Source organism: Argiope bruennichi, chromosome 10 (genome assembly GCF_947563725.1).
Source record: "Argiope bruennichi chromosome 10, qqArgBrue1.1, whole genome shotgun sequence".
Classification (NCBI taxonomy): Eukaryota; Metazoa; Arthropoda; class Arachnida; order Araneae; family Araneidae; genus Argiope; species Argiope bruennichi.
In genome coordinates this window covers 64,077,191-64,090,416 of record NC_079160.1, presented here as the reverse complement: position 1 = coordinate 64,090,416, position 13,226 = coordinate 64,077,191, and the positions used below count along the sequence as shown (strand labels likewise).

The window sequence follows — 13,226 nt, the reverse complement described above, 5'->3', positions numbered from 1 at the left end:
CTTTATATTTCTTTTGAAATTCTTATCGCCTTGCTGCCTACTTTCACTCCTCAGAATTTTTTGGTAGAATTTTGCAATACTTTCTGTAAACATCGGTGCCGATGTTGCAGCGATGTTTAACGGCAAACATTTTAGTTTTTCTTGAATGTCTTAAAACCTCCTGAGTTTTCACACTACAGACATGTATCAAATTAAAGATTATAAAATTAATTATATTTTCAAGCTTTTATTGTTCTTAGAGTTTTAATAATTTTGCAGATAAGGGTTCTAAAGTGCTTTTTCGTTTTCAATAATTTCCGACCCTCTGGTTCATCAAATCGGCATGTTACATACATGAAAAATAGCCTTTAAGAATGTGCTTTCACTTTAAAAAAATTCATAGTTGAAACATCATTTTTTTTATTATTAATTTTTTACAGTTTCCAACAGTTGACCGACTCCCTATAGTTTTGCGATTTTCACCCCTAAACGTCGTTTTGGACCCCATGTTGCATGGTTATTTTTTTTCCTCTTGATGCCTACTATCACACATCTGAATTTGGCGGTCGAATTCGGCAACGACCTGTATATATATATATTTCAAGACAGAGGATGCAAGAATTCGATATAAGCAAAAAATTATTTCTTTTTGTGTTTCTTTGGTAAATTCTGATTTTGCTTATATAATACTAATTCAAAATTATGTAACGAAGCACTTACAAGGTATCACAGGATGTAGCCTCAGTGTCTCCTAAAAAAATAAGAGATTCAAGCAACTATTAAAAATATATAATATATGAAATGTTCAACTTTTTTTCGAAATAGAGTCGAGAAAAATCACAAATTTTCCTCCTTTATACTCAATTGACGTTCTATCTTAACTAATTCTAAACGTCGTGACCAGAGACGTGAGGTTGAAGACTGGACCCATCAATCTTTGTTACTGATAGGAATGGGATCAAATTGGACTAGATGATAGGTTTAAAAAAAATTTCTTACCAATGCCCGGGCAAAGTGATAAAATCCCATAAGGGAAGATAGAAGATTACTTTAAAACAATGTTGATTAAGACAAACGCAGTTTTAATATATATTTCTATATACAGTAGATAGATATATAGGTACAGATATATATACTATGTCGAGATTTAGTAGATTTAGATATCAGTAGTGGTTATCGTACAAACAAAGTCATTAGACTTTATCTGTACTCCAAATTAAATGGTTGTGAATATAGATAATAAGCGAAGTGAAAAACAAAAGCATTGACGGAAAAGTTTGTGGAAAAAATACTTCAAATCTTATAGAAATATCATAGACAATATGAATTTAAAAATGTATGCATGCAATTTACATTACTTATTTTTTTAAATAAAATCTCTAACACTAAAATATAAAAGAAATTGGCTTTACTCATTTATCGAAACAGAAATTCATGACCATGAGTCACATTTTAAGAGTCGCACATGCATTTATTATTAATATTTTCAGATCTGCGTTGAGGATTGTGTGATTCTCCCCTAATAAATGCACGATTTCAACTACTTTTAAACATAGTTTTATCTGTAATCATGCTAGAAAAGCTTCAGTTTTAATTTGTAATTAATCTTTCAAAACATTTCATTTAAAGAACGTTTAGAACTTCTTTTATGCATTGTTTCAGTTTTTGCATCACATAATTAGTGTGTGGATAAGGTAACTCCCTGTTCATAAATTTAATATACACGGGGATCAGTTAATTGTTTAAGCAATTTTTATTAAACTTGACAAGATTCATTCTTCTAAAAGTGGAATATTGTAATTGATTATTTTTTCCTCTCCTCAAATGCTAGAATTTTGAAATTTAACACAGTATTTTGAATGATAATACTTTACTGATTGAAATATTTTCAGAATATTATTATTTATATTCAGATTAATTTCCTCGGTTTTTACTTCCATGCTAGTGCTTCTATCTGGTAGGCAAAATTCACCCTAAATTTTGAAAATTAAAGTAATAATGAGATATAAATAAAAAAAATTAAAAATTATCAGATAATTAAATTAATTGTTTGTCTCTATTGCGCAAAAATAAATTATCTATTTTTATAATATCTATTCATTTTTTAGAACAATAATTTATCCATATCAATCAATTTATTTTGTTTGTGACTTCTTAAACACAGAAGTCGAGAAGAAGCAAATCAATTGTAAGAGTCCGTAACTTTCCAAAGAAGCAGAAAGGATCAAAAATTTTTGCTACAAAAATTTTTGCATCTAAGTAAAATATAATCAAGAAACTGTTAAAAAGATATTTATTTAAGTTTTAATTATTATAACCGAGCAAAAATTGGTGACCAGTTGAATCGTGGGGATTAAAAATTATTAAAATTTGTAACTAAACATTTTGCGTAACTATGTCTAATGGCTTCCAAATTTAGAAATATAATGCCAAATTTCAAATTTTAAGAGAGATATGAATCATACTTTTTAGAAACGTGCTATGCATATTTTCAATATGCTATGCATTTCCTTGATCTCCAATCCCTAAACCGCCCACTTATATTGTAGCCGTTTGCTCTTACTGTCGTTCCCTCCTAACCGAGAGTGATGTACTATTTCTTTACTTGCCCTTTCACCAACAAGGCGATACGGTGACGAAATGACACGAATCAGAGCGAACGGAGGAGAGCTCTCTCTCGGCCGGCAAGCGCGATGTGTGGAGATGAATAAAGTATATTTTTGATAGGAAAGAAGTTCGATAATTTAACCTCAAAGGGAATCAAATAAGTTGATATAACATTTTCTTCAGGACTGCACATCTTCAACAGACTTCGAAAATATCATTGCAAAAAGCAGCAGTGGTGAAAAAAGGGGGCGCTTTTAAATTTTTTTTCTCCGTTACTTGATTAAGAAATTATGCCTTAATTTTCATTACTACATTTCAGAAATTTTATGAAAAGAATATTTGATTTTGAATCTACTCAGAATGAACAAGTGAGTCGAATCTTCATATCTTGATCATGAACAATGTAAAAAAATATTGTCATGAAATAATACATGCAACAATAAAAACGATCTGTGATAGACTTTAACAGTGAATTATATTACCATAAAGTGCCTTCAAAATATTTTTAAAATCTTCAATGAAAATAAAAAGTATGTACTGCAAAACATATTAGTATCATTGAAAAGACAATATTTCGATTTTTAAGATGATGTAAAAATCAATTTCTCTGCTGAAATATTTGATGAATCCGATAATAACAAAATAAAATTTTGTTACTTGAAACACAGTTCCAGATTCCAAAAGAATAAAATAAATTTCCTCTTACGTGACTACTTGTCTAAGAGCTATCAAAGAATGAAGAAAAACCTTATTTACCTTGATAACACATTCGAGATATCTCATGTATGACAGGATTTCTCGTGAGATATCCATGTTTTTTTCGTCTCCGAAAATTACATCCAACTCTTCATGGACTTGTTTTTGGACTTCTGGGTATATTCCTAAACAATACAAAGTCCAACTCACAGCAGCAGCTGTAGTATCTTGTCCCTGAATGCATGAAATTTGCGAGTAAATTAATAAAGAAAAATACAGATTTTTCGAAAACTTGTCGTGATATATAATAATTTGATTCAATAAAAACAAATATTAAAAACTACACTTTTTGATAAAAGATAATTTTTTTATATAGGTCATTTTTAAGTATTTTATTTATAATTAATTAACCGCCTTTGGTGGCCAGCTATTTCTCAGAGAATATTGAATACAATTAATTTCATTTAAATCCCTCAGACATAATTTCTTGTCCATTTAGCTAAATTTCCAGGCACTAAAAACCATGTTGCTTTATTAGACTTAATAATTTCGGTTAATTGTTACATAAGCATTCTCAATTCAAACCATTTTCGCGGCATCATAATGCTTTAAAAACGTAAATTTATGACTCATCTCTCTTCTAAAATTCGTGATATTATTGTAAAATTGTTTTTATTCGTCTTGGAAAATTATACGAATATCTTTCTTCGTTTACTTTCAACATAAGGGAAGGAAATCCCAAAATTAAATATATCATGAAACAACGAAAGTGGATTGCATTTCAGGTCAGAAAATTAAACTATTGTTCAAAAATGAGTCGAAAAAAAGAACAACAACATTTAAGAAATTGTAAAAAAATTATGAAATTGATTATTAAATTAATATTAATAAAAAATTAATTGATTGAATTTTGCAACAATATAAAAACCATTTTGATGCAGTAGTATTTTCGGAAGTTATCACAGAAAAAAAAAGCCGAAATTCAGCTTAACTTTTAATTAAAATTCTGGTTAAAAATTAAAAGAAAGCACGCATATTTCCACTCTTCCAGTTATATATGCATTCAGTTTCGTAACTCTAAATCAAAAGGTCTGGTCAGGAGAAAGCTAACACACACTCATACTGGCATACACATATTCACCTTTATTATTAATGTAAATTATCATATGTATTATGAAATTTTAAACTTATTCTTTCTAAAATTATTATATGGTGACAAGCCTAATCTACTAACTAATAATTAATATCTTTCAATATTAAAACACTATATTTTTAGAAATGATATAATATTATGATGCAGATGGTATATAGTTGATATAATATTATGATACAGATGGTATACAGATGATATAATATTATGATATAGATGGTATACAAATGATATAATATTATGATGCAGATGGTACACAGATGATATAATATAAATCTTGATTCGTTTTGTGAAATTGCTCGCAGAAGTAACAACATAAACATACTTAAATATGTCCATTATAGAGAAATAATTTGCTTTTCACTTCGAAAGAGGATCGAAATACAAATATATATTTCAGTTGTATCAGTGAATTTTTATTCACCAAATTTATAAAAATATTCATGTTCAAGAATTTGAAAATAAGCTCATTGGGAAATATACAATTATTTAGCTGTAAATTAATCTAGAAACTAAACTATAGATAATCTTAGGCATTACATTTTTGGGCTTAGTTCCAATTCGGATGCTCGAGAAAATAGACACTATTGTAATTAATTCATCGAGCAAAATTTTGTCGCATTACAAACTATGACTAGCTTGTATATTTTTTATTACAATGTAATTACTTTTTTCATTTCTGTCTTATGTTTTTTAAAAATACTAAAACCTGCTTGTCATTTGATATATTTTTTTTCTGTTTTTATTAGGCGGAAATTTTATTCAATAAATCTGTAATAATATACAAAATTCGGATGAAATGGTTCAAAAATCAATTATAAAAATTTATCTTCAAATGCAGTTGTCATGTTTTCACAACCAGATAATAACCATTTGTATATTATCATAATTTTATTAAATTAATCGAGTATTAACTGTATTATTGTAGTTTATTTTTTTATACTGTTTTAATACAATTGTAGTCCTAATCCATTTCAATGGATAGCTTTATGAACTTTTGTTTATTGCAAATCTTATATATTCATCACCTTCACACAAGATTCAAAACTTTCCAATAAAGATTTTTAGCACCCAAAATACATTTTTACTAAGAGAGTCAATCAAATATATACATGGCGAAAAAGAACTGAAACTTAATAGTGTTATTATGTTACTCAAACAATATAGTTACCGCGAATGCTCAAATATACAAAATTACAATTATCTTGCTTATCAGAAAGTGGATGTAAAATTGTAGACAAGACCCATTTTGGAAACATGAAATTCCTGAAGTGAAATAAAAGAGCACTGAAATGGAAAGATTTACGTTACCGCCAACATAAATGTGTCAACTTGTTCTATAATATTTTCTTCAGTAAATGACGGATCCTTCAAATGATGTTCCAAAAGTAATTCTAAGAACGGTTTCTGCATTTTCTTTTCCACAGAATATTTATTTGATGTGATTTCAGATGTTGGGTTGCATTTTTTATAATTTTTCGATTCGATTTTCTGCTTTAAAATCTATAAGAAATTCGCAATATTTTAGAAAAGTTATACAAACTTTATATAGTTAAGATGATATTATTACAATAACACCTAATGACTCAATAATAAGTGAAAGAAGATGCGATGTGTTAAATCAGCTATTCCGTTTTTTAGAATTCGACACTCATTATTATTTTCAATTTTCAATACACCTAATTTTCATACTGATATTTTTTAAAACCTTCTTGCTAATATTAAATTTTTCTTACAATTTTGAAGTGTAAGAAATTAGTTCGAATAAATAAGCATGATTCAAACATTGGATGGGGCTCTGATTATAAAAATTGTTTTTATGAAAACAAAAATAATCGAATTACGAAATGATGCGTTAAATTAGCTGTTCCAATTTTTTTTAGAATTCGAACTCATTATCTGGTATCAATTTTAATAGAGCACCTCTTTATAAACATTTATCTAAAATTAACTTTCTTCCACAGAAATTTTGAATTGAAACTAATTACCATAGATAATTAAGGAGAGATTCAACTACTAGATGGAACTCTGATTATAAAAATTGTGCCTTAAGTGGGAAAAATAATCGAAAGAGTCAGTCGCCTTGGAGTTATACCTTTTCACAAACAGCCCGTAGTTTTTAAGTTTTCCTGCCATTGATGGATACATTTTCTAATTGTAACTTCTTTCCGAATTGTGATCAAAATGTCTTTGCACAACATTTCAGATTCCGTTTTGATAAATTGAGGAACACAAAAAATCCTTCTCCAATGCAGATGCCGCCATTTCGACTGACTAGTCACATGACACCCTTTCTACTGCCTATGTGATTTCTGTCAAGGAGGAGACACAAACTTTATGAGTACAATTTACCTTCCGATTCGCTAAGGTGGTGGTTGTCTTTGACTGTTACTGTTATCTTGCAACAACTTATATACTATTAGTTTTGTCTCATTCGACAAAATAATAACTTTCTATTGCTCTTTATTATCGACATATTTTCTCGGATACTTTTGTGGCAAATGCTCAATTTCATCGTATAACGACGAGTATTGAGTGTTTGTTTCCCACCTTTTCCTAATGATGGATTGGGTCAAAAATTGGATTCTAATAGACGATTACAGAGATACAGAAAACATAAAAACTTAGATATTGATTGCCATATGCAGAATCAAAGTTAGCTTTTAATGAAGTCTCTAGTATCGCTTTCATGATGTTCTTTTATATCTTAGATATCTTGAATCAGCTCCAGTCAAATGGCCACGGTTTGTGGATAGACCTTCCCCATATCTTACTTGAAAATCAAGCAACAATAAATGCTGTGAGAAGCAATGACTTGATCAAGACCATTTGGGTAGTTTATTAATATCTCATAGAGCAGGTTTTGGCGGAGAGGGAAATCGCACTATGAAGTGCTATATTCAAGAAGAAACTGCAAAAACACCAGTTTATAAATGCTTTCAAAAATATTCCACAGACAAATCTTGCTTTGAGTGATGCACGCCATCTTTTTTTAATTTATTTATCATTAGTCTTTTTCACTTGAATTCGATCCATGATCTAAAAGTCAGCACTACATTGTCAGCGTAAGATTACTTCAGTATTTCTTTAGGCAGAAAACTCATTTCCCTTAATCCTCCCATGACTATTGTTAATGTTCAGATAGATTCAGGATCTTTCATTAAAAAAGGACTTTATTTTCCTGATCAAATTTTAATCTTTCTAGGAACATAAGTTCGATATTAGAGTTCAGATAAAATTTGTTTATTTTTTCCCTTCATTTATGTTTCCAGCTACTTAAAGAGGGGAGACATTCTTTTGTTATGAACTTGTTTCGGTGAATAATTGGTAGTTCATTTTCCAAATGCTTAAATTTTCCTCGTTATAAGAGATAAACTCATCATCAACTTTGTTATTGCATTGGGAGTAATCTAAAAACTTTCTTAAACATTTAGTTGTTCAGAATCGTTACATTTATTATTTATTTAGGTGCCGTCTTTAAAACTTTATTATTTGATTGTTTAGGATCGCTATATTTATTATCATAGAAGAGTTTGTTTTCGCTAAGGAGACCTCCTTCCCCCTTTTTAAAAGTTTGAACTTGTTCAAATAATGCATTTCCTTTTAAATCTATTTCCAAATTGAATTTCTTGACAAATAGATTAAATAGTTAAATATCTTTTTCAATAATTAAATATCTATTAGAAAACAATGAAAAGAATATTCAATACATCTAACGCAACAGTGTGATAAGCTTTAATTTCATGAATTCGCGGAATTATTTAAATTAAAATAAACTTTTAGTTTAACAACATCTAAAATCTTGATTTCAGCATTTTAGAGAATATATTTTTCCAGTTTTGTAACGTATATTTTAAGCAAAATTTTATGTCTTGTTCTCCCAAGATATGATTCCAAAGAACGTCTGTCAATTTCAGTTTATAAATAGGAGAATTAATTCTTTATTGAATTCTGTTAAGGCGAAGCCTCTTTCTTGACAGTTTACCAAAAATAATACTAAAATATGTTAAACCTGGCAAAATTAATTCTCGCATAATTGATTTTATATTGTATTTGTAATAAACTTTTGATAATTGTAATAAACTTGGTAATGAATACTTTGATTTCTCTAGGTTAATTTATAATTTAAATTTCTTGTAAAATTTCCTCAATTATTGTATTTTTCAATTTATGAGAACTCAATTTATTATTCAGTTTCCATTCGTCAATTTAGAATCATAAAACCAATACAAAATTTAATCCATCTTCTCATAGTGCTTTTACAGTATCATTTTCACCTGAACATGGATAGTCAAACAATGATATTAGCAACAAAAATATGGAATATCATGATAAGTTCTGCAATCATGGTTTTTGCGGATTCATTGCTTTCAAGGTAAAATTTTAGTGACATAATAAATATTATTTTTATTTCAAAATTTCGATCTTTGAAATAATAAATATCTAATAACTCATTTTAGAGAAGAGTGAATACAAATTAATATATTAACAGCGCACTTAAAATGGCAATTCTATTAAATGAAGAACGTAATGGAAAAAATTATAATAGAATTCAATAGTACGACAAACATTTTAAAGTATTAAGTAATATCATAAAAATAATCTTTTATATATTTGTCCAATACCAAAATTATATATGAATATAGTGCCGATCAATTTAATGCAGATCCTCTGGTTCTGCATTAAAACCTTATTCGGTTAGGCATGGGTTCTATAAAACATTAAAGGATATATATTTAAGTGCAAACAAATAAAGTTTGTTGATGAAGACGATGACTGCCGTTCGATCTTTAAGATCCATGCTTTCCTTCTAAGCTTTAGCTCAGTTAGCCTAGACATCGATTTTGAGGAGCCCACTGACGGCAATAAAACTTCTAGTCATGTCACAACGACAATTTTTAACAGTTCTGGCATTATTATCTTAATGTTTGGAGGTATTATTATTCAAAAAATAATTCTTCATATTGTAGACGGATTTGTGTTCACTGAAGATAATTGATGATCCGTAAAGTTCATTTTTTCTTTACATTTCAGAAACAATAAGGCACCAGGGTTAAACTAGCTGACTATACCGCATACCTTCAAACTCCCCAAAAAGCAAGGATGGAGCTCCTATCTTCAGCATGGTTTTTGGCTTAATTTCATCTCTTAGCTACATTTATTTAAATATTGTAGGATTTCTAATTCTCTGGCCATTACCTCTACCAACTATGCAATGTCATATGAATAAAGAATCTTGCTGAATATAAAAACTTTGATTAAATTTCAAAATAATTCAATAAAATTGTAAGCTACAGATCAAACAAATATACAAAATAGTTCTACATTAGAAATATGTGTTCTCCCAAGCTAAATAACTTAGTGAATGAAAATAAATAAAAATTTTCTAACTCTTACATCTTTCTTTCAAGAGAATAAAATATTTTGTTTTTAAAAATGAGTTACCTTTTTGCTAAAGCCACGGAAAAGACGAACATTAGACTTGAACTTCTTACCAACTGTTGTCAAATTGAAAATTATATCAGGATACAGCCACGGGCGCAATGCTCGATACATAACTGCCCCCTCGATTCTGCATTCACAAATTTCAGAATAAGAATTTTTACTATTTGAAGAATTAAAAACATAACAGGCATGAAAATGCGTACATAGTTCTTAAATTTGCTGTACTAAAATTATTAGAATCCTATCATTTTATGAAATCAATAAATGTCATACAAAGGGAAGATATATTTACAATCGAAATCATCTTAACTTCTCAATGCTGGTGGTAAAATTCTGAAACTCTCTATATATAAAACGCTAACGTACGTGGCACAAAAATCGAGCTTATTACTAATTGTCAAATGGCAATTATCAATGGCAATACAATCATTCCAGCAATTTTACAAATCATTCAATTCGTAGTGGGAGTTTTATTTTCCGTTTTTATTTCACAATATATATTCGCTTTGCTTTTCAGTATGCTGTTTTAATTTTATTCATGTGTTTTAGTCGTATTAAATAACTAGATGGAATGTTTTTTTTAAAGAAATGCATCCCATATTAATAATTTTAGAGTCTACTAAGTTAACAATTTGGGAGAAAACACTGGTCGCCAAAGGTGGCTAATGAACTATATTTATACATAAAGAATTAAATGAACATATAATAAAAACTGGTTATAGATTATTACTTCTTAGTCTTTTCCTCTCACTGACAAGATTTAATCTTTTCATATGTACACTGAACTTTATTAGTTCCGGTTTTGAAACGTATTATCAGTTATTCTAATAATATATCTGTGCAATAATTTTTAATATATTATACAGATATTTTATATTGTATATAATATCTGTATCTGTATATTATATATTGTATATATTTAATATATTGTACAGTAATTTTTCTATTATTTACAATGTTCAACACGAAATAATTAATGAGAAAAATAATAATATTTTGTTCATAATATTATTCCAAATATCAATAATATGTTAGAGAATGTTTAATAAGTTTATGTTCATGTATTATATATATGTACTGTATTTTTTATAACAAAGAGAGTGTTATAACAAAGTTTTTTTTAAACTGTCCTTGCAAATTTTTAAGTTTTATAACAAAGAGAGTCGCTATTTTATAACAATGTTTTGTTGTGTGATAAATACAACTAAATATTCAACGAACTCTTAGATTCATTGAATGTATTGAGATTGAATGTAATCATTAAATGTATTGAGATTGAATGTATTCATTGAAAGTATTGAGATTGAATGTATTCATTGAAAGTATTGAGATGAATGTATTAAATATTGAATGTACTCTTAGATCATTGAATTCATTCAGTAGATTAAAAAAAATTACATAACTAAAGTAATAACTTTAAAAATCATATTTAATTTTTCTTTCTTGAAAACGCATTTCTTCTAAATAATTTGAATAAAAAGTATTAGTGCTGAATATTTTATAATTATTTGTCTAAATGCTTTGATATCTCAGCATATAGTCAGAAGTAAGCAAATTTGCATTAAATCTTAAACAAATCATAATAAAGAATTTTAAAAAATTAGTACGTAAATCAGTACGATAATTAATAAAAAGGTAAAAGAAAAAATTTGGAAATTGTTCGTTCTATGTCATGATAACTTATGAAGCATGTATATAATTTCAAATATATAAATGTTACATGTTTGAGTGTCACAACATATTATCAGTACCCGAGACAAAAGGAATCAAATTAGAGGAGAAGAGAAGGTCATAGCAGATCCTTATTCTTGGGAAACTTTTTGAAAAAGATTGATTTATTTCACTTCTTGTTTTAACTATCTAAGAGAGCTTGTCTAATTTAGAAACACTTACGAACTCTTCTGAAAATGAATCGATTAAGATAAAAGAAAAATTCGATAAAACATTAACCCATTCACTGCAAGTGACATTTATAGACGCTTAATTTTACAGCGGATTCCTACTATATATCTCGTAAATAGCAGTGAAGGGGTTAAATGTAAATTTTCATCCAGTAATGTAGCTAGTGAAAATCATTTTTTAAGCATGTTATTTTATTTTGTATAAGGCATTACCATGCTGCTTTTCCACCGTCATGTGCAAATTTTGATGTTCATATGACTGAACATAATAAACAAAAATATTGTTTTCCACTGAGAAAAAAATAATTATTCTTAGTTTGTTAGCCATATTCTGGAATCAAATACATGAATAATCCTTTATTAGACACATTATAAAAGGCCTAATTGCTATAAAAGAAAAAAGGTTTAATGTTTTATATGGTGAACTTTGCAGTTAATAAATTTCATGTTTATTTTTATCAAATTCTTTTTAGTTATTTTTTTCTGTAATGCCGAATTTTTATGAATATTTTTTCAGTTAGATATTACGAAATTACATTAATGTTTAAAACTGTTGGAATTTAACAAACAAAAATGAAGAATACAAAATTTAAAAATAATATTTTAAAATATTTCTTTATTATTTTTGAGTCATTCGTATTAAAAGCACTTCTCAGAGACATGGAGTCAAGGACTCCAACAACAAAATAACAAAAAAAAAATTTGAAAAAGAATAACTCGGTTATACGCATGTGTTCATAGCCTTTTGCCAACATACTGCTGAAAGAAGAACTTGACAGTATTGAGATGATGATTCTAAGGACAAAGTACCATGTGATAATCAGAGCTAATGAACAACGGAGAGTCATTTTGATTCCCGTCTCCAGTTACGGATTAAAAAAGTTTATAAAGTAGCTATTTTTTATTATACTAAAATGTTCGTTTCATTAAATTTCGATAAAAAAGTTGGCGATGATTCTATATATTAGATAATACACTAAAAAGGCACGAAAAGATCCGTTGGCATGGTATGTAACTTGTTCTAGTTGCATATGTGCAGATCTATTTCTTTGAGAAGTCAACAAATGAAAATGGACGAGAAAAATTTACTGACGCTGCACAGACCACTGCATGCTCAATATATTGATGATGGAGGGTGACAAGTTATAATATGAAAGGATTCGCTTAAATATTTCCTTGCAAAACTTCTTTACTTAAATTCTGAGAATAATTGTCTTCGTGATTTTCAGTGACTATTTTCTATTATTACTTCTTATACTATTATTACTATTACTCTCTACTATTCTAAACGAAACCACTGAGTATTTCAACATAAAACATTGCATTAATATAATTTTTTATAAAATATTGAGATCAGTTTTACTGTAAATTATTAGCTAACATCATGTTTACGAAATAAAAATTATGTTGCACTTATCGATTAGCTGATATTTAATTTCTGATCTTTT

The 13,226-nt window shown here is 28.0% G+C and overlaps 1 protein-coding gene across 1 annotated transcript in view; it reads right to left on the bottom strand.

Annotated features, from left to right (window-relative positions):
• Positions 1 to 13,226, bottom strand: part of LOC129987563 (cytochrome P450 4c3-like) — a 36,607-nt gene that overhangs the window by 6,652 nt on the left and 16,729 nt on the right. The window contains exons 6-8 of the mRNA XM_056095530.1: positions 9,878 to 10,004; positions 3,343 to 3,516; positions 700 to 730 (exon numbers count right to left, since the gene is read on the bottom strand). Coding sequence (XP_055951505.1) covers positions 700 to 730; positions 3,343 to 3,516; positions 9,878 to 10,004 — 332 coding nt within the window. The remainder of the gene's footprint in view (positions 1 to 699; positions 731 to 3,342; positions 3,517 to 9,877; positions 10,005 to 13,226) is intronic.